A 26,440-nucleotide genomic window follows, 5' to 3' on the forward strand; every position below is an offset into this window, starting at 1 on the left:
GTAGTGGGTCAAGAATAGCATGTGAGGAGAGAAAGTCAAGGCAGCGGTGGTGAACAGCACGCTCAAGTAATTTGAGAGAAAAGGGAGGAGGGAGATGGGTCGGTAATTAGAAGGACAAGTAGGGTCGAGTGAAGGCTTCTTAAGGAGAGGTGTGACCACAGCATGTTTAAAGGCAGTAGGGACAGTTGCAGTGGAAAGTGAGAGGTTGAGAATGTGACAGATAAAAGGAATAAGAGCAGGTGAGATGGCATTAAGAAGGTGGGTGGGAATGGGATCAGAGGAACAGGTGGTACATTTTGAGGAAGAAAGGAGAAGTGTAGTTTCCTCTATAGTAACTTCAGAAAAGGAGGAAAAGGAATGAGGGGAAGGAGAGAGAGGGGAACGGACTAGTGGAGGGAGAGGTGGCGAGGTAGAGAATTCAAGGTTTATCTTTTGAACCTTGTCGTGAAAGAATTCAGCAAAGGTCTGAGGAGATAATGAAGGGGGAGCTGGGGGAGGGGGCACCTTGAAGAGAGAGTTCAATGTGGTGAAGAGAAGTCGAGGGTTAGAGCCAAGAGAGTTGGTCAGTTGGATATAATAATCCTGTTTGGCGCATAAAAGAGCAGATTGGAAGGAGGTCAGTATGAACTAAACGTGTAAGAAATCAGCAAGGGCCCGAGATTTCTGCCAGAGGCGTTCCGCGGAGCGGGTACAGGAACGTAGGTAGCGGATATCAGAAGTCAGCCAAGGTTGAGGTTTTGTACGCCTTATAGGGCGGGTCATCAAAGGTGCAAGAGTGTCTAAGGCGGAGGATAGAGTATTGTTGTAAGAAGAAACAGCCTCGTTGACAGACGTGGATGGTGCCACAGTAGAGAGGAGGTTTGAAACATGGGAGGATAGAGATGAAGGATCAATATCGTGAAGATTCCTAGATAAATTAGATAGGATAGGAACCATTTGCTGACTTGCAATCGAAAGTCCCCTGAAGACAGACAACAAGAGTCTTTCGGCTTATCCTCCAGGAACGCTGTGGCTTAATTCCCCCCAGTTCTTTCACCAAGTTATTGAGATCTTCTCCCAATAGCCACTTACCCCGAAAGAGCAGTTTAACTAGATGTGACTTATCACTGCATCCACTGCACAATGCCACAAGCAGAGTTGCTGACGTGCTGAAACAGCCAAAGACCTACTGCAGGCTGTAACCCCTAAGATGTCATAAATAGCATCCGCCAAGTAAGTAGACCCAGCTTTTAGATAAGCATTAGGGCGCCAGTCTTGTGTTGCAGACTGCTGATGCCACTTCAGGTATGCTCTTGCCACGAAGAAGCTGCACACTGTCGCTTGATTGCCCAGAGGCCACTTCAAAAGTCTTGTTTTAGAGAGCCTTCCAGCCTCCTATCCTGTAGGTTTTTTTAGGGCAATGACCTGGCTTGCATGCAATGCAACACCCTAATGCCAGCTGGCAGGTCCCACAGATGGAACACAGTTTAACTGCCTCTGCTGGAGCCACCATTCACCCTGACTGTTGCAAGCGCAGCACAATGCAATCCCAAGCAGTGAGTCAGGGTCGTTCCTTTGCACCAAGTAGAATTTTCAGGCTTCCAAGTGTCTGAGTCAAACTTTAGTCAGACTTACCAACGCTGGCTACTCCAAGCTCAGTCTCCACAAGTCTTACCCCAGATGAGAAAGGATCATGACTGATACGCTGTCCCATGCTCGCCAGTAACAGAAGATGTCTTCTTAGAAGATGTGCTGGTAGCAGGATGTATAGATCCCCCATGCAAATTTTGTTAGGTGTGACCAGCATGTTTGCTTGTTTTTCAAAAAAAATCAAAATAACGTTGTCTGCATCAAACATAAATAACAGTCCAGTTCATTAACAGGCTTCAAAGTAGAAAATGACACGGGGACAAAATTTGTCCCTTTCCCAATCCCATCCCCGTGTCATTCTCTACTAGGCAGGAAAGAGTGAGGTTCTTTCCTGCCCTCAAAGACCACCAGGGCTTGTTAAGGTAGGTCTGGGTAGGGCCTGCTGATGGTTGGGAGCTAGGTCAGTGGGTGGACTATTCTTCAGGGGTAAAGTGAGGGAGTGGTTGGGCAGTTTTGGTTTCAGACGATAATGCACAGGAATTTTCGACAGAAACAAATGCAAATTCTGGCCCGTTTTTGGTGCCAAAACCGAAACCAAAATTCAGTCAGCCTCTAATTCATATCACATAATATACATATATTTGAGAAAAAGAGAGAGAGAGAGAGAGAGAGAGAGAGACCTTAAGGTTGATAGAGAGTAAAATGTCAGTTTAAACCAGCAATCCAACAATGTTGCAATCAAGTATTGGCAGAGTCTATGCTGCAACCAAAACAATAGAACCACTCTTCCATGATTGTGTGACCACTTTGTCATGCCAGTATATGACCATGATGGACTGCGACCTCCAGAGTGGCAGCTGCGGCTCTGGCTGCCTTACTGGGCAAACTGGATGGACCATGAGGATCTTTACCTGCCGTCATATACTACGTTACAAGTGGTGTCATCAGTTACAAAGGGGATTTTTTTCTTTTTCATTAAGACTTTTGTCTGACAGCTTATTCATTCAATTTCATCTCCTGTCTTGTGGCATTATCTAGTAACAAAACTGCTTTGCTGAGGAATAGCAGCTGCACATTCTCTTTACATTCCTGCAATGGTTTTCTTAGCAACAGCGAGCCCCTTCAAGCATATTATAGTTCTCAGAATATACAAATAAGGCCTTCACTGGCAGTTAAGGTAATAAAATGCTACAAACAGTGCTCTATACGGTGCGAGGCCCAGACCTATTTGGGGCTTACCCACCTGCACTGTGTTGCTATACGTTCCTGCATGCCAATTATTTCTATGCTTGATTCCCTGTCAAAAACTGAACTTACAGATGTGTGCTCATTGATACGTATATAAAATTTGGCTCCTGTTTTGGTTGATTTCTTCTAGTAAATATGAAATAAATGGAATGTTTCTCAGACACTGCACTGCAGTAACCCCTTCTTGACAGACCTTGGCAACAAGATCAGCTTAGGTTTCTCACTTAATCTGCTATTAATGGATAGCGTTACACAAGGCATGAAATTTCAGATTCTATGGCACCAACCTAAAAAACTTTATACTTAACACATTTGCTCACTCTAAAAGCAGGGCTTAGGAAATTCGATCAGTACTTTTCTAACACAACAGTATCACAACTCACCATGTGGTCAATGATACTCTCCTTTGTGCTGGCCTTTTCTATCAATAATGTTATCGAAAGAGGAAACGGGATAAGACCTACTATGCTGGTAGAATCTACCAGCATATAAGGTGATTTCTGCTACTGTAACGAGCCCAGAAAATGCTGTCTAATGCTCTCTCTCATCTTGATTTTTTTCCCCTCATGTCACTCAACTGCCCTTTGTAGTGCCTCTTGCACTTCTCTTTCTCTGTATCAAGCTTCAGCTTTTCCTCCCTGCATCAGCACTGCCCCATATCCTTCGACATCCATTCCCTTTACTCTTTTCCTATTCCTTTACCTCTCCCTCTCACCCAACCAAATGATCCCACAGAGTAAACTGGCAACCTGAAATGTTGCATTCTGGTATGACCATTTACAAGAATTGTTTCATAATTCTAGAATAACTCTTGCCCAGTGAAACAGAGTGGAAAACACAGTGCAGACTGTTTTAAGTGCAAATTCATTTAACATACAGTAAATTCACATCCTGAATGCTTCCAGCTTAATAATCAAAAAACAGCGAAGATGACACAGATGAACAAAAAAAACGAAAAAGAAAAAAAATAATAATAAGAAAAGGGAAAATTACAAAATATGTGTTAAAAAAGAAAAACTTAAAAAAGGAAAAGGAACTGAGGTATAAAAATCAAAAAAAAGAAGAAAAAGTGGACGACACAAGTAAAATGAATAAAAAAATGAATCAATTTATTAAGGTGATATGACTCGACACAGCTGTGTTTCGGCCCAACTGGCCTGCGTCAGGAGTCTGTTACACCATGTGTGTATTTTCTAGCAGTGTAAATTCTTGTAGAGTATTCAATAGGACACACCGTGATTCAATAACACTGTGCCTTTAAAAAGGCTATGTGCGTGGTTTAGGGACAATCGTTATGAGGAATTCTGATACAAGAATTATATATATATTTCTCTCGACGAGAGAAAATCCAAAGCTTAAGACACAGTGATCATTAACGTGGTGTATGTCAACCTTTATGATAGCACTAAATGTGCTCTCACCTAAAATCACAAGTAAGCCTAAACAAAAAAAAAAACACATGGTGTAAGGCTTACTAAGACTCATCCTTTTCAATGCCTTGTAGGTAAAACGTGTCGCCCTAAGCTAAAATTGCTAAGGACTTTGGGGTTAATGTGGAGTTTCCCAAACTTTTGGTCACAACCCCAAATTAGGTTGCAAAACTTGTATTTGGGGTCATGACCAATAAATACAAATGTCACTGACCCAAGCGTTCAGGGGTAATGCACTTTTTAGGACTGCGATAATGGGATCATGGCCACAGTTTGATAAATACTGGGTTAATGAATCAACTCTATAAGGTTGGCTAAAAATGAAATAAAGCTACATTGTATACTGCAAGATACCACTCTGAAGTCTGCCTGGGGTGAAACTATTTGTTATTCTGCGAAGCACAACATTGGTAAGATACTGCACTCCTGGCTTGCCCAAGAGACAGTGTTGTATAGTAACTAAGTAAATGTAACTAGTTACCATACTTAAGTAAAAGTTAAGTACAGTAACTAGTTAGATTTACTTTTACTTAATCCTTTTACTGAAGTACAGGATGTTTGTTACTTTTACTGAAGTAATAGTTTTGTCAACTTTTTACTATTTACAATTACATCTGATGCTTGCAGTTAAAAGTAAAAGTGGAAGGGAGATATAAATGGCAACTCCTCAGTAAACCAAATGAAACAGCAAAACTGGGAACAGCATTTTGCTATTGCAAACCTTGTCACGCAAACAGTGGATCATCTCATCTTAAATTTTGCTGTTCAGTGAATATAACAATGGAGTTGTCTGTGTTTGTTGAACTGGTCCAGCCAAACAGAACAGTGATGAGTTGGGTTACAAAGTGGAGATGAAGCTGAAGCTTGTTGCAGTTCTTGGTGAACAGACACATGTGTCTACCACAACAGACTGCACATCATCCCATGGGAAATTTTACACTGGGGTAACTGTCCACTGGATTGATGAGAATCTTTAGGGAGGAAGTCTGCTTGTCTGGCCTTAAGACTGAAGGGTTCCCGCACATCTGACGTTCTTGCATCAATTCTCGAAGATATTCAAACAGTTTGCCATCAGATGAAAAACTGTTAGAACAACAGTTGATTCCAATTTTGTGAAAGCCTTATTTGTAATTTTTTTTTTTGTTACATTTGTACCCCGTGCTTTCCCACTCATGGCAGGCTCAATGCGGCAGGCAATGGAGGGTTAAGTGATTTGCCCAGAGTCACAAGGCGCTGCCTGTGCCGGGAATCGAACTCAGTTCCTCAGTTCCCCAGGACCAAAGTCCACCACCCTAATCACTAGGCCACTCCTCCACTCCACTGAACAGTATGATGATAAAGATGAAGATGCAAATGATTAATCAGACAGATGATAATGACAATGATGATAAAGTACTATTTTGCTATATGGAAGTCAAGTGTTTCAGAGATTCCCTTGATCATAACCTGCAGACCCAGTCAGAAGACATAATAATATTACAAACTGGCCCAATTTGAAAGATCTTTTTATTAGACTGAGCAATCTACTTTGTGCTAGTGCAGTTGTTGAACCTTTTTAGCTGTGCTGGATTTCAGAATATCTACAATGAAAATGCACGAGACAGATTTGTTTACCAAGGAGGCATTAAATGACAATCTCTCTCATACATATTTATTGTATATAACCTGATTGGCTGAATGTGCTCTGAGGACCGGATTGAGAAGCACTGTATTAGATCACTTCAATTTACTAGTCTGGGTAGGTCATCCAAGCTGCAGTGTCATATAGAAGTAGAGAGATCCTGGATTCTCTGCAGTGAAAACTTTTCTGGCATCTGGTAATGGAACCCACGTGGGAGGGGACAATACTGTACCAGCTTACAAATGGGGAGAGTGTTTTTGATGTAACGATGGACGATTAGTTGCCATCATTAGATGGTGTGGTTCAGTACTAGAACACAGCTGGATATGGGTCACTCAGAGCTCAAGACTTTTGGAAAACTAACTGTCAAGATGGAAGAATAGATCAAGGAGTCATTAGCAGGATTTGACCATTTAAGGGAAGTAGAAAAGCAGTGGGCAAAAACAGAAAAGATATTTCAAGGGCAGCAAACTTTTTTTTTTTTTGTCAGGAAAGCGAACAAAAGCAAGGGAAAAGAAACCACTATGATTTTTGAAAGAAGTAGCTGTATATAAGTAAAAAGATTAGCTTCCACACATTACAAGAGAGCATAAAAAAAAAAAAGAAGTCAAGCAACAATAAAATCAGAAAAGCTAAAAGAAGCTGATAAACTTATCAGAAAAGCAAAGACACACACAGAAGAAAAAATAATAAAATGGGAAGACAAGCCTTTTTGTTAGATGTATTAGTGACAGAAGGAAGTGCAAGAGTGGCACGTTAAGACTAAAAGGTGAAGGGATAGAAGTTATACAGCCCAATGAGGATAAAGCAGATTTGTTTAATCATTTCTGTTCTGTGTTAACAAATGAGGCTGGGAGTTGGATCTCAGAAAACAAACACAAATAGGAATGGACGAAACATAGGCCTCAAACAATTTTAAGACTGTGCTCATGAGGAGCTAGCTAAACTCAAAAAAAGGAAGAACAATGGGGTTGGAGGGGATATATCTGAGGGCACTGAAGGAGCTTCTGAAGTTCTGGCAGCCTTGCTGTCTGACCTTTTCAATGCTTCTTTAAAGTCAGGACTGGTCCCAAAGGTCTGGAGAAGGCAGATATGATTCCTTTCCACAAAACCTTAAGTAAGGAAGAGGCTGGGAAGTACAAGCCAGACCACACTGCAATGGAAGGATAATGAAGTTCCCGGAATTGGATTACATGATTCAAGGCCGCACAGTTTTACTAGAGGTGGGTTTTGTCAGATAAAACAAAGATACTTACCTGTAGCAGGTATTCTCTGAGGACAGCAGGCTGTATATTCTCAAATGTGGGTGATGTGTCCCATGTTACCCAGTTCAGAGATTGAAAAAACAAAACAAAACAAAACAAAAAAAACTTTGTACAGTTTTAAGAGCACACACAGTACTCCCACCAAACATGCCCAAGTGTCTTCCTGTCCACCGCGAGAGCAAAAGGTCACTAATATAATGAAATAGAAAACGCCAAAGGGAGGAGGAAGGGTATGAGAGAATATATGGCTTGCTATCCTTGGAGAATACCTGCTACAGGTAAGTATATTCACTTTCTCCGAAGACAAACAGACCAATAATTCTCACATGGGGATACCTAGTACCAAGCTCACCAAAAACAACAGTGGTCAACTGAACCTCGCCAATGGTGAGGTCAAAATACATATTAACCTGAAAACTATAACTATGTGAGAGTACAGCCTGAAACAGAATAAAATGGGCCTAGGGGGATGGAGTTGGATTCTAGACCCCCCCCCAATTCTGAAGTATAGTTTGTTCAAACGGACTGTCACTTCGGGTATCCTGAAGACCACATTGCAGCCTTGCAAATTTCTTCAATGGAGGCTGACCTCAAGTGGGCTAAAGACGCAGCCATGGCTCTGTCATTGTGAACCTTGACATGACCCTCAAGAGACAGCCCAGAAACGGTGCATTTTTCGATAACAACTCCCATCCTAGGATCAAAAGAAACAAAAAGATGAGTGGACCTTCTGTAGGGCCTAGTCCGCTCCAAGTTAAAGGCCAAGGTGTTCAGTGCGCTCTCACCAAGATGGGCATGAGGTCTTGGAAAGAATTTTCACAGGATTATCAACTGGTTCAAATGGAACTCCGACACAACCTTAGGCAGGAACTTAGGGTGTGTGCAGAGAACTACTTTGTTGTGATGAAATGTAGTATAAAGCGGATCCACTACTAAGACCTGAAAACTCACTGACTCTATGAGCTGAAGAAACAGACACAAGACCTTCCAGGTCAAGTAATTCAGATGACAGTAATGAAGTGGCTAAAAAGGCGCTTTCATCAACTGGGAGGACAATGTTGAGGTCCCATGTCACAGGTGGAGGTTTGACAGGGGGCTTTGTCAACAGCAAACCTCTCATAAATCAAACAACTAGAGGATGTCCAGAGATGGGCTTACCCTCTGCACAATAAGCACTAATTGTACTGAGGTGAACCCTTACAGAGTTAGTCTTGAGAAGAGGCTCAGAGAGGTGTAGAAGGTATTCAAGCAGGGTCTGTGTATGGCAGGAAATGGGATCTAGGGCCTTGCCTTCACACCACACGGCAAACCTCTATTTCAAAATGTAACATCTCTTAGTGGAATCTTTCTTGGAAGCCAGAAAAACTCTGGAGACACCCTATGGAAGATGCAAGAAAGCAAATTCTAAGCTCTCAATATCCAGGCCATGAGGGTTAGAGTCTGGAGGTTGGGATGCAGAACAGACCCATCTTTCTGCATGAGGAGGGTCAGAAAACACTACCACCTCCACGGTTCTTTGGAGGATAACTCCAGAAGAAAAGGGAACTAGATCTGCCAGGGCCAATTATAGCGCGATCAAAATCATGGTCCCATGGTCTTGCTCAAGTTTCAACAAAGTCTTCCCCACAAGAGGAACGGGAGAATATACATACAGAAGACCATTCCCTCAATGAAGGAGGAAGGCATCTGATGTTAGTCTGTCATAGGCCTAGAGCCTGGAACAGTACTGAGGGACTTTCTGATGAACTGAGTAGCAAAAAGATCCACAGAGGGGGGTGACCCACACAGATCATCTCTTGAGCAATGCCCATGCTGAGAGACACTCATGCGATTTCATAATCCTGCTCAGTCTGTCAGCCAGGCTGTTGGATTTACCCACCAGGTAAGTGGCTTTGAGAAGTATTCCATGTAGGACTGCCCAATGCCACATCCGGACAGCCTCCTGACACAGAGGGCGTGACCCAGTGCCCTCCTGCTTGTTGGTGTAGTGCATTGCAACCTGATTGCATGTTTGAATGAGAACAATTTGGTTGATCAGCTGATCTCTGAAAGCTTTTAGAGCATTCCAGATTGCCCAAAGCTCCAGAAGGTTGATGTCGAGACCTGTCTCCTAGACTGACCAGGGACCCAGAGTTTGAAGCCCATCTAAATGAGCTCCCCACCCCAGGTGGGATGCATCCGTCATCCACACCTTCCAGGACAGAAAAATTTGGAATGGGAGTCCAGAGTCAAACTGGATTGAATTGCCCACCAAAACAGAGACTGAACCAGCTCTGGTGACACTCAGATGACTAGGTTCCCCATGGCCTGACACCACTGGAAAGCTAGGGTCCACTAGGCTGTTCTCATGTGAAGACATGCCATGGTTGTCACATGGACGGTGGAAGCCATATGACCTAGCAACCTCAACATCTGCTGAGCTGTGATCTGCTGACTGGCCTGAACTTAAGTGGCAAGAGTGACAACAGGGTCCACCCCCAGCACAGGGAAAAAAGCTTGCGCCTGCTGTATATCTAGCAGGTCTCCAACTGCTGAACAGGGAGCAGACGGGACTTGGGGTAGTTTAAAATGAACACTAGTACCTCTAACACTCAAATGGTTCTTCGCATGGACTCCTGAGCACCAGTCCTTCAATGTACTCTTCACCAGCTAATCATCCACATAGAGGAATACAGGGACTCCCAGTTTGCATAGCAATGCTGCTACTACTGTAAGACATTTAGTAAAGTACTCAACTCAAGCCCAGGAGGCAACACACGGTACTGGAAGTGATGTGTCCCCAGCCAAAACTGAACATACTTCCTGTGACCTCAAAACATCAGGATATGAGTGTAAGCATCAAGTCCAGATAGCATAGCCAATTGTTTGCCTGAATCATGGGGAGAAGGGTGCCCAGGAAAACCATCCTGAACTTTCCTTTGTTCAGGGCCCTTAGGTCTAGAATAGAATGCCTCCACCTCCCCCACCCTCTTTGGAACAAGGAAGTACCTGAAATAGAATCACTGCCCTTTTTCCCTTGCTGGAATGGGCTCGACCGCATGGGCCTTTAGAGGGGCGGAACAAGTACCCGCTTCTGCCGAGAGCCATAGTGATTTGTTCTCGTGGGTAATTTGTTGGTCTCAGTCACCAATGTAGGCCATAACCAAGCCAGACTATCTGAAGAACCCATCGATCGGAGGCTACAAAGGGCCATCTTTCTTTAAAAAACTTCAACCTCCCCCAGACCGGCAGGTCATCACTGTTACTCTGGCTATGCTATGTTCTTTACTCCAAAATCAACACTATTTCATATTCAAGGTATTCAAGTTTCTTTTGTTGCAACTGGAATGGATTTTAAATACCCCATAACATAGTAACATAAATTACATTATCAAAAATAAAGGAACAGTGTATATGTTTACAGAACATCTTCAAAGTCGGGGTAGACCTGGGTGAAACAAGTGTAGTATAGTGTGTTCTGCTTTGTTATGGTGGGTTTTTCTTTTGGGGGGGGGGGCACATTAGTGTATCAGATCCTCTTCTGGATCATTATTTCTAGTACATGTAGGAGGCAATTTTATAACTGGGTGCCATAATTTAGGTATCTAGACGCTGCACAGAGGCCCCAATGCTCAAAATTCTAGCGCTGTTCTGAAAAGTGCCGTAAAAAAACCACCAGAATAGCTCAGAATACCCTAATGCTCAACGCTAATAAGATGCATATATAGGCATGCTCATAGCGTTGAGCATTAGGGAGTTTGGCGGAAGGATTGAGCTTGACACATGGACAGAAGACTTCCGCAGTAAGCTTGGCTCCTTTGAGCAAGCACCTGTTAAAACATGGACATGAAGCACACATTGGCGTTTGCTTACTGTGGCCTAAATATAAGCTGAATTTATTTATTTTTTTTAGCTTGGATGCTAATATTTAGACGCAGGAAACAGACACCAATATATGTTTTCTCTTTGGGAGGTTTTTATTTATTTATTAGCATGGCCGCTTTAAATTTAGACACAGGAAACAGACACTGTGTGCTTTCACTTTGGTCTGCTGTTTCTCACAAACCCAGCGCTTAAGGGCTTGAGCTTCCTTCTGCTTCCAAAAGCAATCAAAACAGGCAGATTTTGCAGAACGAATCATGAGAGAAGATAAATATCATGAGAAATCATCTCTTCCAACACCCTAACGCCTGCTGCAACCTGGAATTTTTTTTTTTTTGCAGCAGTAAGGCAGTTTTCTTTTGGACGCCCTTTTCTGAGCATTGGGGAGAAATACAAAATGACCTCATTAACATGAGGTCGACTACATTAGCATGCTACTTGTGCTATTCCCATACTCCGAGCCTCTGAACATTCTGAGCAGGTAAATGCGGGAGCTACTGTAGTGCTGATAGTCTGTAACACTCACATTTAATTTTGAGCATCAGGGCCAGTGAGCACTAATTCTATAATGGAATCTGTGCACCAAGATTTCGTTATACAATAAGGATGTAAATTGGCATCAATGCGCCAAAGAGTAAGTGGCTGCACCTAAATGTGGCAATTTAGTGCATAAAATTTACAGAATACTGTAAGTTACGAACGTAAATGTATTAAAATACAGTTTTGTGGCATAGTAACAACACATTCCAAATTTAAACAGGATCTGGGTTTATGAACCAAAATAAGGAAGAACTATAAGTTTGGGGGGGGGGGGGGGGTGGCGGGGAAGGTAGTAAATAGTAATTAAAAAAAAAGAAAAACTTTTAAAACATTTTCAGTGCCCGTTACTAATCAAGAAAATATTAAAAGAAGAAACTCTTACTTGGGATATACAGGTTCATATAGGTATTTGTCCTCTCCTGTTGGGTGAATATCAAAAAACAAGATGTATCCATTTGTAGTCTAGAAAAAAGAATACATTAATGAATACTGTTATATTCCAGTTACGATGAAGTTAAGTACCCATACAGTGGGGGAAATAAGTATTTGATCCCTTGCTGATTTTGTAAGTTTGCCCACTGACAAAGACATGAGCAGCCCATAATTGAAGGGTAGGTTATTGGTAACAGTGAGAGATAGCACATCACAAATTAAATCCGGAAAATCACATTGTGGAAAGTATATGAATTTATTTGCATTCTGCAGAGGGAAATAAGTATTTAATCCCTCTGGCAAACAAGACCTAATACTTGGTGGCAAAACCCTTGTTGGCAAGCACAGCGGTCAGACGTCTTCTGTAGTTGATGATGAGGTTTGCACACATGTCAGGAGGAATTTTGGTCCACTCCTCTTTGCAGATCATCTCTAAATCATTAAGAGTTCTGGGCTGTCGCTTGGCAACTCGCAGCTTCAGCTCCCTCCATAAGTTTTCAATGGGATTAAGGTCTGGTGACTGGCTAGGCCACTCCATGACCCTAATGTGCTTCTTCCTGAGCCACTCCTTTGTTGCCTTGGCTGTATGTTTTGGGTCATTGTCGTGCTGGAAGACCCAGCCACGACCCATTTTTAAGGCCCTGGCGGAGGGAAGGAGGTTGTCACTCAGAATTGTACGGTACATGGCCCCATCCATTCTCCCATTGATGCGGTGAAGTAGTCCTGTGCCCTTAGCAGAGAAACACCCCCAAAACATAACATTTCCACCTCCATGCTTGACAGTGGGGACGGTGTTCTTTGGGTCATAGGCAGCATTTCTCTTCCTCCAAACACGGCGAGTTGAGTTCATGCCAAAGAGCTCAATTTTTGTCTCATCTGACCACAGCACCTTCTCCCAATCACTCTCGGCATCATCCAGGTGTTCACTGGCAAACTTCAGACGGGCCGTCACATGTGCCTTCCGGAGCAGGGGGACCTTGCGGGCACTGCAGGATTGCAATCCGTTATGTCGTAATGTGTTACCAATGGTTTTCGTGGTGACAGTGGTCCCAGCTGCCTTGAGATCATTGACAAGTTCCCCCCTTGTAGTTGTAGGCTGATTTCTAACCTTCCTCATGATCAAGGATACCCCACGAGGTGAGATTTTGCGTGGAGCCCCAGATCTTTGTCGATTGACAGTCATTTTGTACTTCTTCCATTTTCTTACTATGGCACCAACAGTTGTCTCCTTCTCGCCCAGCGTCTTACTGATGGTTTTGTAGCCCATTCCAGCCTTGTGCAGGTGTATGATCTTGTCCCTGACATCCTTAGACAGCTCCTTGCTCTTGGCCATTTTGTAGAGGTTAGAGTCTGACTGATTCACTGAGTCTGTGGACAGGTGTCTTTCATACAGGTGACCATTGCCGACAGCTGTCTGTCATGCAGGTAACGAGTTGATTTGGAGCATCTACCTGGTCTGTAGGGGCCAGATCTCTTACTGGTTGGTGGGGGATCAAATACTTATTTCCCTCTGCAGAATGCAAATAAATTCATATACTTTCCACAATGTGATTTTCCGGATTTAATTTGTGATGTGCTATCTCTCACTGTTACCAATAACCTACCCTTCAATTATGGGCTGCTCATGTCTTTGTCAGTGGGCAAACTTACAAAATCAGCAAGGGATCAAATACTTATTTCCCCCACTGTATGTAATAGAGATAACAGCTAACAATAACAATTTGCCTTTACTGAACTGAAAAATTTAATGAAAAAGAAAAGAAGAAAGCTACAGTGTCTTGTAAAAGTCAAATTCTGCTGTCTAAAAAATACAATTCAAAATGCATTAAAGTAAAAAACTTGTATCAGTGATTAACACAGCATTTTTTCAGTGTGAAAGAATTATAGAATTTTTAAAAGTAATTAAGAATATGTCTTCACACCCTTTGACGTATCAACCTGAATTAGCTCTGATCCCGGGAACATGACCCACAATAAATTAGAACCCATCTAGGTCTTATCATAAAAGCTAAGCTGGATGGAGAATCAAGATGTTCTTTTTGAAGTTGAAACAAAGGTCTAAATATACCTAACATGGAGCTGTCAAAAGAGCTTCAGGACTAAGTTATTCAAAACTACAGATTAAGGGGAAGACTAAGAAATATTTCAATGCTTGAATATCCTATTGGGCACTATAGGGACCATCACTGTAGGGTGGAAAAAATATTTGACACCACCAATGGCCTTGATCTAGGCATCCCTCAAAAGTCATTAGTCATGAGTGAAAGAACCTGCTAAGAAAAGACACTGAGGCCAATTGAAGTGGAGAAGTGGCCTAGTGGTTAGGGTGGTGGACTTTGGTCCTGAGGAACTGAGTTCGATTCCCACTTCAGGCACAGGCAGCTCCTCGTGACTCTGGGCAGGTCACTTAACCCTTCATTGCCCCATGTAAGCCGCATTGAGCCTGCCATGAGTGGGAAAGCGTGGGGTACAAATGTAACAAAAAAAAAAAAAACAACGGTGAAATTTAGTCATACATGTTAACTTCCTTGCCTTGAATCTGAACAGGAAATTAACAGGTACGATGAAATTTTACTCTCCTTATCTCTAGCATATCAATCTGAACAAGTGGTTTATATCCAAGCAAAAACTTACTGGATGAGGGAAAAGAAGACCCCCTGGATAACTGTTCTGTTGATGACTGACTGCTGTCTGGCAAGCACATCCAGTCTATAATGCCTCACAAAGGAATGTAGTGACAATTAAGTAACTGCTTTGCAGATATCCTCAGGCAACATTGCTTGAGCTTCAGTCCAGGAGGCTGCTTGTGCCTGAGTTGAATGAGCCCTGGATCCTCTCAACACTTGCTTACGGCAACAAACACAGGCCACCAATGCAAGAGGAAGGCATCTGACGCTATGTCATGTTCCTTAAGCCTAGAACAATACCAAGGGACTTTGTGATTTTACGAAGTGGCAAAGAGATCCACCGAGGGAGTGCCCCACTCTCAGAAAATCTTGTGGGTGACGCCTTTGCTGAGTGATCACTCGTGCGGTTGCATGTTCATTCTGTCAGCTAAGCTGTTGGATTTGCCCACCAGGTATGTGGCTATGAGAACTATTCCGTTCTGAACAATCCATTACCACGTCCTAATGACCGCCTGACAAAAAGTATAATCCTGTATCCCTGCTAGTTGGTGTAATACATTGCAATCTCATTGTCTGTTTGAATGAGTACAATGTGGTTGAACAGCTTATCTCTAAAAGCTTTAGAGAGTTTGATTGCTTGCAGCTCCAGAAAGTTGATGTGAAGATCTGTCTCCTGAGCAGACCAAGCACCTTGAATGTGAAGACCATTTGTGAGCTCCCCACCCCAGGTGGGATGCATCCCATGCGGGATGCATCCCATGCATCCGTCATCAGCACCTTCTAGGGCTGAGGAACTCTGAATGGAAGTTCCATGGTCAAATTGGATTGAAATGTCCACCAGAGAAGGGACTAAACCAACTCTGCTGTCACTCAGATCACTTCCACTAGGTTACTGAAGGTTTGACACCACTGAGAAGCTAGGGTCCACTGGGCAGTTCTCATGTTAAGACGTGCCAAGGGAGTGACATGCACAGTGGAAGACGTATAGCCTAGCAACATCTGTCGAGCTGTGACCTTCTGGCTGGCTCAAACCTGAGTGGCAAAAATGACTAGAACATCTGCCCTCAGCACAGAAAGACTCATGCCTGCTGTGTGTCTAGCAGGGTTCCAATTAATTCCAATTGGGGAACCGGAACCAGGTGGGACTTGGGACAGTTTAAAATGAACCCTAGTAGCTCTAGCACCCGATTAGTTCTCCACATGGACTCCTCACAGTCCTTCGACGTGCTCTTCACCAGTCAATCATCCAGGTAGGGAAACACAGGAACTCCCAAGTCTGCATAGTGATACTGCAACTACCTCTAGACATCTGGTGAACACCATGGAAGCCGACATGAGGCCAAAAGACAACACACGATGATGTGTTCCTAACCAAAACTGGAGATACCTCCTGTGACCTGGAAGTATCAGGATATGCATGTAGACATTCTTCAAGTCCACAGAGCATAGCCAATCTTAAGCCTGAACCATTGGAAGAATGAATTTGTTCATGGCCCTTAGGTCTAGGATACGACGTACCTGGAATAGAATCAGTGCCCTTCTTCCCCTAGTAGAACGGGCTTGACCACAAGAACATCCCCCCAAGTGCTTAACCAACTTTTCAAGGTTTTCCTCAAAACAGGGCAACTTACTTCTTGTGATGAGAGCTGAAGGAGGATGTTCTAGGAAGGCAATTTGGTGGTCACTGAAGCCAATGCAAGGCACTACCGAGACAGACTATTTGAAGAACCCACAGGTTGAAGGTTACAAGGGGCCACCTTTCTTGGAAAAAAAAAACCTCAGCCTTCCCTCTACCGGTAGGTTGTCCGGGATGGTCACTTTTGTGGCTATGCTCTGCTGGAGCCAGTCAAAAACTTGTCTCCTGTTTTGACTGGGGAACCAGCTGGGTGTTAGGCACCACGCTGTTGATGAGAACACATGCGCTGGGTTTGAGTTTGCAAAGGAGGGCACAGAGTGTACCTATGCCTCTGTGAGAAATAAGGACCCCTTTTCGACTTGCCTGAAAACCTCCTGGATAAAGAGGGTGCAGAAGGCACCTGCAGGGAGAGAGAGTGTCAATTATATTGGTGTTTTTCATGAGGTCCACGACCTCCTCCACCTGCTCTCCAAAAAGATTATCCCCACGGCATAAGGCATCCGCAAACCTCTGCTGGACTGCAGGGTCCAAGTCAGAGACATGCAGCCATGAGAGTCTGCTATACTTTGGGCAGAAATCCTGGATGCCACATCAAAAGTATTGTAAGCACACCTGGCCAGGAATTTATGGCACACCTTCTGCTGCTTGGATCTGATACATGGTGTCAATCTGCTTGGGAAAGACAGGGACAGACAAAGGGACTCCCCAGTTCTTCATCTGAATATCACGCAAGATCCTGTGAAGTAGGATAGTCACAGCCTCCCTAGGAAGAAGTCATAGTCCAGGACCTCGAACATCTCAGCCCTGGGCTCATCCTCCATCTCCAAATGAATGGGGATGGCAGCTGCCATCTCCTTCACACTTAGGTGGCAACTCTTGCCTCTCCTCTGGTGGGGAGAGGTCTAATGGATTTCCATAGGACTCCTCTTCAGAGAAGTACAGTGGATCTTCATCAGACTCCCATGAACAGTCCATATCTGTGTCAGCCAAGAACTCCTCATGGGAGGGCTGAGACCAAGCCTGCCTTGGGTAGGAGGGACTAAGTCCTTGCCTAGAATGGCATTGAGATACAGGCTCCACTCTCAACTCCGGCAAACTTTCCTCCATTGACGTCAGGGGTACCCGCATGGGCAGCTGTGGACGCAGATACTACACGCAGTATCAGCATTGGTGACCTCATCAGAGGCTGAGGGCCCTGAGAGGCAGCAGGCAGAAACATGGCTGGCGCAAGCACCCCCAATGACAATGCACTCTGCTGAAGAATCCCCAAATGCTCCTGGAGCATGGCCCAGATATGCTCATCGAGGGTCAAAATCAGGAAAGGCTGGGGGGTCGGGTCGGAGACAGCCTCCTGAACTGCCGATGTTGACTTGGGTACCTGGACCTGGCTGTATGGAGATCCCCTCACTGACACCTCCTTGATGGAGAAAGGAGTGCTCCTCCTGGCGCTAACACTTCTCGGGTACTGGATCCCTCGGGAGCCCTGGTGCTCCCAGCACCATGTGTTGAGGGGGGATCAATGCTTGTGTTTCTCAGGCTTTACCCTCTGAGTCGATGAGGATGACATTGAATCCTCACACCTCCTCGGTGTAGGGTTCAATGCTGACCAGTCCCAGGGTCCCTGCACAGTGGTCGGCCTCAGGCAGGTGGAGACCTGCTCAATGCAGGCCCGCTCCCAGTGTCAGACATGGGTCTAGCAGCCATGGGAACCAATGGGACCAATGACGGTGCAAGTGCCGACACAGATGTTGATGATTCAGACCTGGCTCCAAAAATTCTCTCTCTCTAGATTTCTTGTTTTTTGCATAAGCAAACAAAGAACACAGTAGAGTTATGGTCTGGCCCCAAACACTGGATACACTAGGAATGGGTGTCAGCCACAGAGATGATCCGATTGAACTGAGCACGGCGCTTGAAGCCACTGGGAACCTTCAATCACATGGAAGAGAACAGCTATGGACAAATCAAGCAACTCTATGGTGATATAAAAAGGGGCAAATCACCCAAAAAATAAATCCTAGCTGATGCTTAGGCCTAAAAGGGCCTTGTGAGAATGAGAAACATAAAGAAAACTTAAAATTGGGGAAAACAAACTAAAACCTGTAAGGGAAGGAAGGAAAAAAAATATCCTGCAGAGGGAAAGGACCAATTGGGGTGGGGAGGAACCTTGCAGGGAAAGCACAAAAGCTTAAAAAAAAAAACACACACACTCAGACACTGTGAGGAGCCACAACCAATGCGTTCTCTCCTCATGCGGATGAAGAGAGACCGATGGTCCCGTGCTCTCACGGCAGGCGGGAAGGCATTAGCGCTATGTGCAGTGGGAGCATGCTGCGAGCTCTTAAAGAAATAGTACACTAAAATGTGTTCCGCACTTTAGTTTTCGGTTTCAATTGAAACCAGGCGATAAGTTTCAGCTGAAACTGAAAAAAAGCAGTTTCGGTTGGCCTCTAAGCTCCTCTGTGCCACATGTGCAGCATGGGTCCTACAAATTATACAGCTAAGGTTTGCTGGAGCAGCACAAGTCCACAGGGTGATGGAAGGACCTGTGAATCTTGAAATTTGATGTCCCTGATAAGCCAAGCTCACAAACAACTACGTTCTCTCCTCCAAGTCAAAGACACAAATAGCAGCAACCAAGCTAAAATACATAACATGTAAAATGAGTTTATCTTGTTGGGCAGACTGGATGGACCGTTCAGGTCTTTATCTGCCGTGATTTACTATGTTATATGTTACATACACCCATATACACAGAGGGATTGGAAATAATTTTATGAGCCATGCTCTCTACATGCTTTCCTCACTTGTATACACACAGAGAGAGAGAGAATATATATATATATATATATATATAAAACTGCTACCTTTAAGAAAGTAAGTACATAGTGCCAACACACTTGGGAAGACAACTTTACTGTTCTCACACACAAAAAAAATGAAATGCTGAATATATGCAGATGTAACCTAAATATGGTCAGTGACCAGGTATTCCTACAACCTGCTAAAGAAACGACCATGTGATTTTTTACAGTGATGTTCAGTTATTTGTAAGAACAACCTGATCAAGCTGTACAAAACAGTGATCCCCTAGAGCTTCTGTAGCATGACTTTTCACTTAGAAGCAACCAGCTGCATGAGACACCGCTGAATAATCAAACACAAACTTCAGTGCATGATGTGCAGTTAGTGCTGAATGGATTATTTCACAAAACAAACTAAAACCCAGCTCTCACTCAGCTGTTAAACAGGATATAGACTCTCAGCTTCCATACTGAACACAGGTGAGCAGACAAAAACAAAGCACAGAAGTCTCACACTCAGAGCTCCCTGATAACCCATGGCTGTGACAAGGACTGCAGAATATATGTCCCCTATCCACATAAAATTTAGCACACATCGGGGTGCAGTACAAACCTAACAGAGGTGTTTAGGTTTGGGGCTTTTTTTTTTTTCATAATATTTTGAAATTTACAATTCCAAAAGACAATATCAGGGAAATCACAATAGAAAGAAACAAAAAGAGAAATACTTATACTGCTTTGTATACAAGTTCCAAAGTACACATGTACACAATGCAGGAAGCAGACTCCATTTGCTCTGTGTGGAACCTTTTGGAGGTTTTGGATGATTTTACAGCTGAAAATTAAAAAAAAAAAAAAAAGGGAGGAGGAGGTGAAGGAGGGCAGAAAGCAAAAGGGAGGGCGAAAAAAAGCTCTTTTTGGAATCCAAACTCCAAATGGTTTACTTACCTCTAAGAACCCATGTCCTAAGAAAGAAAAAAGAAAAACAAAACATTGGAAGGACTACAAAGGAATTCAGAATGAGTGTGTAATGTCCTTGTTGTGATGGAATTCAGTATAAAATTGCTAAGTTACTAGGATTTTTTTGCTCAATGTCAGGTTTTGAGCCTCAGCTGAGATGAACCCATCGTCTTCTAGCTTTGCTTAGACCACAGTTCTTTAATTACAAATCCAGTTATATTGAAGGACTCGCCAAAAAATAATAAAATTTTAAAAACTAGAATGTCAGTGCTAAAAAGCCATAAACAGATTCATTTCACAGTACTTAAATAGGTCCAGTCAAAGGTCAGAATATCCAGTTGCCTGAGACAGCTCAACTACTTCACTTCCTTATATCCAGGTACTTAACAATTCAATTACTTTGCTTCAACAAGATCATATATATCTCACTTCAATATCAAGTCTTGTAGATATCCATATCTGGCCTCTACAGCAGCTCAACATTTCTCTAAATTGCTGAGAAACAACTTCTCTGCTTCAGGCAATCTTTTCTCTGCCTGGAGCAGATTACTGGTTCTACCGTACACTCATTAGAAGGCAAGTTCACAGCTGTTTGGAATTCCCTAACTGGGGTCACAAGTACTTCACATGGCAGTAATCCTGAAACAGTAGCAGCCTTAACAGTAAAAGGTCCATAAAATGAAACACAACAATCCTGACTGTCATGGTTTCTGTGGTAATGGTGAGCCTACCGAACAGGTAGAGCCTCAGGCCTGTAAGAGCATGCCAGTTATAGGCCCAATAATATTAACACCTGTAGAAATAATTTTCAAAAACAACAAAGAGTCCAATTCTCCCGTAAAAAACAACAGAAAAAACAACAAAACGGAAGAATACAAAAGAACCAGGCTCAAAAAATATTTTTTGAGCCTGGTTCTTTTGTATTCTTCCGTTTTGTTGTTTTTTCTGAAATAATTTTCAAACCATTTTATACAAAAAATATTTATGAACCAAACTGAAAAAAATGGAAAAAGAGCTATACATTACAATGTAAGTTAACTGCTTCCAACCTTCCAAAGACAAAAGACAGGAAGCAGAAAATCTCTCTCATTACAGCAGGCCTCCCTACTTAAGCCCTTTACAAATAAGCCCTAATTGCAAAACGTATAGATGTATTTCTCATCCTACTGCAAATTGCTCCACCCTATCCTACTACAGCTGCGTGACAACAAAGGAACGGGGAAAGGGGATGGGATCGGATAAGAAAGTAAGCACCTATTTTCCTTCACAGAATAGGCTCCTACAGCAATGTGTTATAAAATTGCCTCCTATGAATTGGTTAGCACTTGGTGCAAAACAGCAGCTGCTAAAAACCTTCTCACTCAAATTTCCCTATATAGTTGATGCCCCTCTTTAAACATCTGGCTGGTATCAGTGGCTCTTTATGATGCCTGAAGCTTGTGCTGTGTCTTCATAGTGATCTTTGGGAAGTAGCAGAATGCAGCAACTAATACAGTTACAGAATTTTAATCTCAACATTTAATATTTTATTTATTCATGACATTTATACCCCACATTAGCCTGAAATATTCAAGTTCAACGTGGCTTACAAACAATAAAGTGAATAAAACATAATTGTACAGAACATAACACAAAACTACAATAAGTTCAAGAAACAAATTAATACATGTGCAGTAAGTAACCAGAGGTTTAGACTATCTCAAGGACAAACAAATAATTAAGGGTGGACAGGTGACAGCATAATTAGGCAGGACTAGATGGGATACTGGGTTCTTTCAGTAGAAAAAGGTATTTGACTGCCTAAAGTTAATATGTGGGGTTTTTTGTTGTTGTTGTTAATTAAACCCTATCAGTTCCCAAAACACACAACTTAAAATTATTGCATTTAAACAAAACACTTTGAACAGGTTTTTACAAGCAAAAATCACATTGCACCAAAAGATCATATTAACTAAACACGAATGGCTCATTAGGATGATTTTACTAATAAATAAAATAAACCTTAATAGTTGATTTACTGTGAAAGATATACTCATTCTCTCTCTCTCTCTCTTGTGCTGAATATATTGATTAGACCATATTTATAGAATACTAGTGTAACCGGGTATATGCACACTTAACATTTAGGCTTGAGCACTTATGCCAGCCCCTGGTGGTTTAATTGTGAACACCTAAGCGCAGCAGATACTTGCATAACTTACAACAGTGCTTCCCAAACCTGTGCTGGGGGAACCCCAGCCACTCAGGTTTTCAGAATATCCACAATGAATATTCATATTCTCCCAAATCTGAGCTCAAACTTATAAACCAATCACACATTTGATTATGCTTTGTACCATATAATGACCACTTTGTAGTTTGATATTTAATAAATATTTATTTCTTAAATACTTTTCTTGTTTGATATTTTTCTCATATAGATATCATATACTATGCATCCTTATCATTCAAACATCATTCATACTTGCAATACTTGCCACAATGTATCAAAACCACATTGTCAGGGTATAAACAGTTTTCTTGATCAAATCTATCTTACTAACATATTATCTCTAACTGCCCACAGTAGAAACTTCAAAACGTTCAGAAAATTTCAAAGTTCCACATAAATCGCAAAGTCTCCAGCGTGTTATCGCTACTATACAGTTAGTGCTCTTAGAACTTCTTTTTGAGCCACATTCGACTGCAGTAATATACAGTCCCATTCTTACACGCTGAATCCTTAATATTGTAGTTAAGGTAAAAGGAAACGTCCCTTGAGAAATGCGTGCCAATTGTGCCAAATCGTGCTTTCAATTAACTGTCATCCAGCGAAGATCACTGACACAGGTTTAATATCCAATTTCTTATGCCATCAACCCTACGCAAACGTTGCGTTTCACCCTTAGGCGTCTTCAGGGGTTTGACTAAAAGGAAATTAGATATGATACATGGGATGCTTTTAAAGTGGTCTCGCGAGGATACTTCATCAAGTGTGCTAGTCTGAGAAACAGGGATCATAAAGAACACCTGAAGAAATGTATGGAAAAAATTGGGGAGTTAGAGACCAGGTATAGGGCCACTGGCCGGGTGTTTGACTATCGCAAGCTGCAAGATGTGCAATTGGAGTTGGCAGCGTTGCATGAGGAGAGTCTGCAGTTTGAGCAAGCACGGCTGAAACAGACATACTACGAAGGTTCCAATAAGCCCGGGAGGTTGTTGGCTATGAAACTCAGAAAGATGAAAGCAGATAGACATATTGTGCGAGTGAAGGATGCGGGTGGTGTCATGTTATATAAATCGGCCCGAATTAGGGAGCGCTTCGCCCAATTTTATGAGACTCTCTACAAAGAGGATGCCGCCGTGCAGATTGGGGGAAGTGGATCAGTACCTGGAGGCTTGAGGATTGGCGGTTCTCTCAAAAATGCAGAAAAGAGAATTGGACGCTCCGGTGACACTAGATGAGGTGTTGAAGGTTATTAAGGCTCTACCAACGGGCAAATCTCCTGGTCTACATGGCTTCACCAATGAATTTTTTAAGACCTTTGCTCGAGAAGTTGCTCCATACCTGACATTGGTTATTAACTCCGTAAGAGATGGGAAGACTCTCCCTAGAACTATGATGGAGGCCTGGGTAGCAGTTATACCTAAGCCAGACAAGGACAATATGGAATGTGCGTCATACCGCCCTATTTCTATCCTAAATACTGATGTAAAAATCTTGGCCAAGGTGCTTGCGAATCGTTTGAGTATATGCTGCCTACCTTGATCCATCCGGATGAAGTGGGCTTTGTTCCAAAGAGGCAGGCAATGGACAACGTTTGATGAACCTTGGATCTGTTGCATGTAGCTCGGTCGAGGGCTTGTCCGTTGGTGTTATTGGGACTGGACGCGGAGAAGGCCTTCGACCGAGTTCACTGGGGGTACTTGGATAAGGTTCTGCACAGATTTGGGATAGGCCCCTTATATAGGTCCTGGATCCAATCGCTTTATAGCCTACCGCAGGCGTGTTTCGGGTTAACGGTGGGAACTCGGGAGCTTTTTTGTTGGAGAGGGGCACCTGGCAGGGTTGTCCACTATTCCCTCTGCTGTTCGCTCTGGCTATGGAGCCGCTGGCGGCAGCCATTCGGGAGAATAATGACATCAGTGGGGTTCGGGTGGGGGGGGCAGGAGTACAAAATTGCATTATTCGCGGATGACGTGCTCTTGTCACTGACCAACCCATCAATTTCTCTGCCCAACCTGATGAAGGAAATAGAGGATTACTCGTGAGTTTCGGGATATAAGCTTAACACGAATAAGTCGGTGGGTATGGCGGTGTCACCGCAGACGTGGGAGGCGTTGAAAGCCTCATATGTCTTCAAATGGACAGCTAGCTCTTTCTGTTACTTAGGGGTACAGATACCTGCAGCTCTGCCTGAACTTTGTGCTGTTAACTATCTAGCGCTTCAGAAGGCGGTCTGTAGAGATCTGGAGCGCTGGACGCACATGGGACTGTCCTGGCTGGGCCGGATAGCAGTGATTAAAATGACTATCCTGCCCCGGCTACTGTATTTCTTTCAGGTTCTTCCTATGAGAATATCTTGAAATTTCTTGTCCAGTCTACAAGACCGCTTATTACGTTTTGTATGGAATCAGAAGAGACCACGTTTGCCGCGGGCGGTTTTGTACAGGAGTAAACACCTTGGTGGGCTAGCGATGCCGAACCTATATTGGTATTATTGTGCTTCCCAGGCCAGGTCGGCGGTTGAGTGGTTTAGGGGGAAGATTATAAACTTTGGGTCCGTATTGAGCAATCTCTGGTGGGGACTCGTAAGTTGGGACATCTGATGTGGCTTCCTAATAAATACAGAGGGCAGGTCGATCGATTTCCTCCATCTGTACAAGCTACTTTCTACTACTGGGATCACATGTTTGTTGAGAGTCAGCCCCCTGTTTCAGGATTGGCACCCATAGCGGATAATCCTTTGTTCGGGCAGGGAGTGGGTTACCCTCCTCTTGGTCGTTGGGCGGTGTCTGGCTTGGATATGTTAGGGCAACTGCATGTGGGAGAGGAGTTAGTCCCTTTTGCTACCTTGAAGGACGACTTTGGGCTAAGACAAAGTGACTACTACGTTTACTTGCAATTGAAGCATTTTATTAAAGGGCCCGCCTATGTAGACTGTCTTCGGAGGGAGGTACATCCGATGGAGGAGGTATGTGTCAGGTTTCAAAGTACGAGGGGTATGATTACCTTCTTATACGCTTCATTGGTGGCGCGCCAGAAGCCTTCATTGCTGCACAGGAGAAGGTGGGAACAGGAATTAGATTTCACTTTAACAGAAGAAAAGTGGTTGCAGTTGAAGAAGGGGATTTTGCGCGCCTCGAGATCTGTATCCATGAAAGAGAATGCAGTTAAAGTTTTTTACAGGTGGTACCTCACACCGGCACGTTCGCACCACATGTTTGTACAGGTATCGGACCGGTGTTGGAGGAAATGTGGGGCTGTGGGCACTATGGGACACATTTGGTGGACGTGTCCAAAGGCTAAGGCCTACTGGAAGGGAGTGCAGTCTCGGCTCCAAGCGTGGGTGGGCAGATCTGTGCGGTGGCATCCATTAGTCTTCATACTTGGGCAGCGACCCGAAGGCCTTAAAGGCATTGAATGGCTCCTGGTGAGGGTGCTCCTGCAGGTGGCACGAGTGAATTTGGCACAGAGTTGGAAGTCACCCCTGGTACCGTCGTTGGTGCGATGGCTAAGGTGCGCTACATTTGCAAAATGGAGAGACTGACAGCAGTTAAAAATAAGACCTTGTCAAGGTGGGACAAGATATGGAAGCCATTTTTGAATGTGAAGTAGGGAGGAGGGGTATTGGTCTGAATGACCGGGGGGGGGGGGGGGGGGGAGGGAGAGTTATAGAGATAGGCATAGGGTAGGGAGGGGAGGGTTTAAGGGCGATACGGGTGGGGAGGGATTTAGGTTGGGGTGGAGGGGTTTATACTGGTTTATAAAACTGAAAAATGTTGAAGGAAACTGGGGCATTACTGTAGCTTTGATACAGAACACGATCCCTGTTCATTTCTGCCTGTTGATTTTTGTTTCATTATTGCTGTGTAATACGATGAGTATATTTTGTTTTGTATCAACTCAAGTTCAATAAAGACTTCAATAAATTAAAAAAAAAAAAAAGAAATTCAAATCTTTCCAGCACAATTCTTTCAGTGCGTTTATATAGCCGGTAGAATATCCAAGGTACTGTTTTATAATGTATATGTAAGTTGAAAGAATTGTGCTGAAAAGATTTGAATTTCTAAGGTATCATATCTAATTTCCTTTTAGTCAAACCCCTGAAGACGTCTGACAATGTGGTTTTGATACATTGTGGCAAGTATCGCAAGTATGAATGATGTTTGAATGATAAGGATGCATAGTATATGATATCTATATGAGAAAAATATCAAACAAGAAAAGTATTTAAGAAATACATG

The 26,440-nt window shown here is 43.3% G+C and overlaps 1 protein-coding gene across 3 annotated transcripts in view; it reads right to left on the minus strand.

Moving 5' to 3' along the window:
* Positions 1-26,440, minus strand: part of RIC1 (RIC1 homolog, RAB6A GEF complex partner 1) — a 195,493-nt gene that overhangs the window by 118,797 nt on the left and 50,256 nt on the right. For all 3 annotated transcript variants that reach the window (XM_030193794.1, XM_030193795.1, XM_030193792.1), the window contains exon 3: positions 11,917-11,996. In XM_030193794.1, coding sequence (XP_030049654.1) covers positions 11,917-11,996 — 80 coding nt within the window. The remainder of the gene's footprint in view (positions 1-11,916; positions 11,997-26,440) is intronic.

Source organism: Microcaecilia unicolor, chromosome 2, assembly GCF_901765095.1.
Source record: "Microcaecilia unicolor chromosome 2, aMicUni1.1, whole genome shotgun sequence".
Lineage (NCBI taxonomy): Eukaryota > Metazoa > Chordata > Amphibia > Gymnophiona > Siphonopidae > Microcaecilia > Microcaecilia unicolor.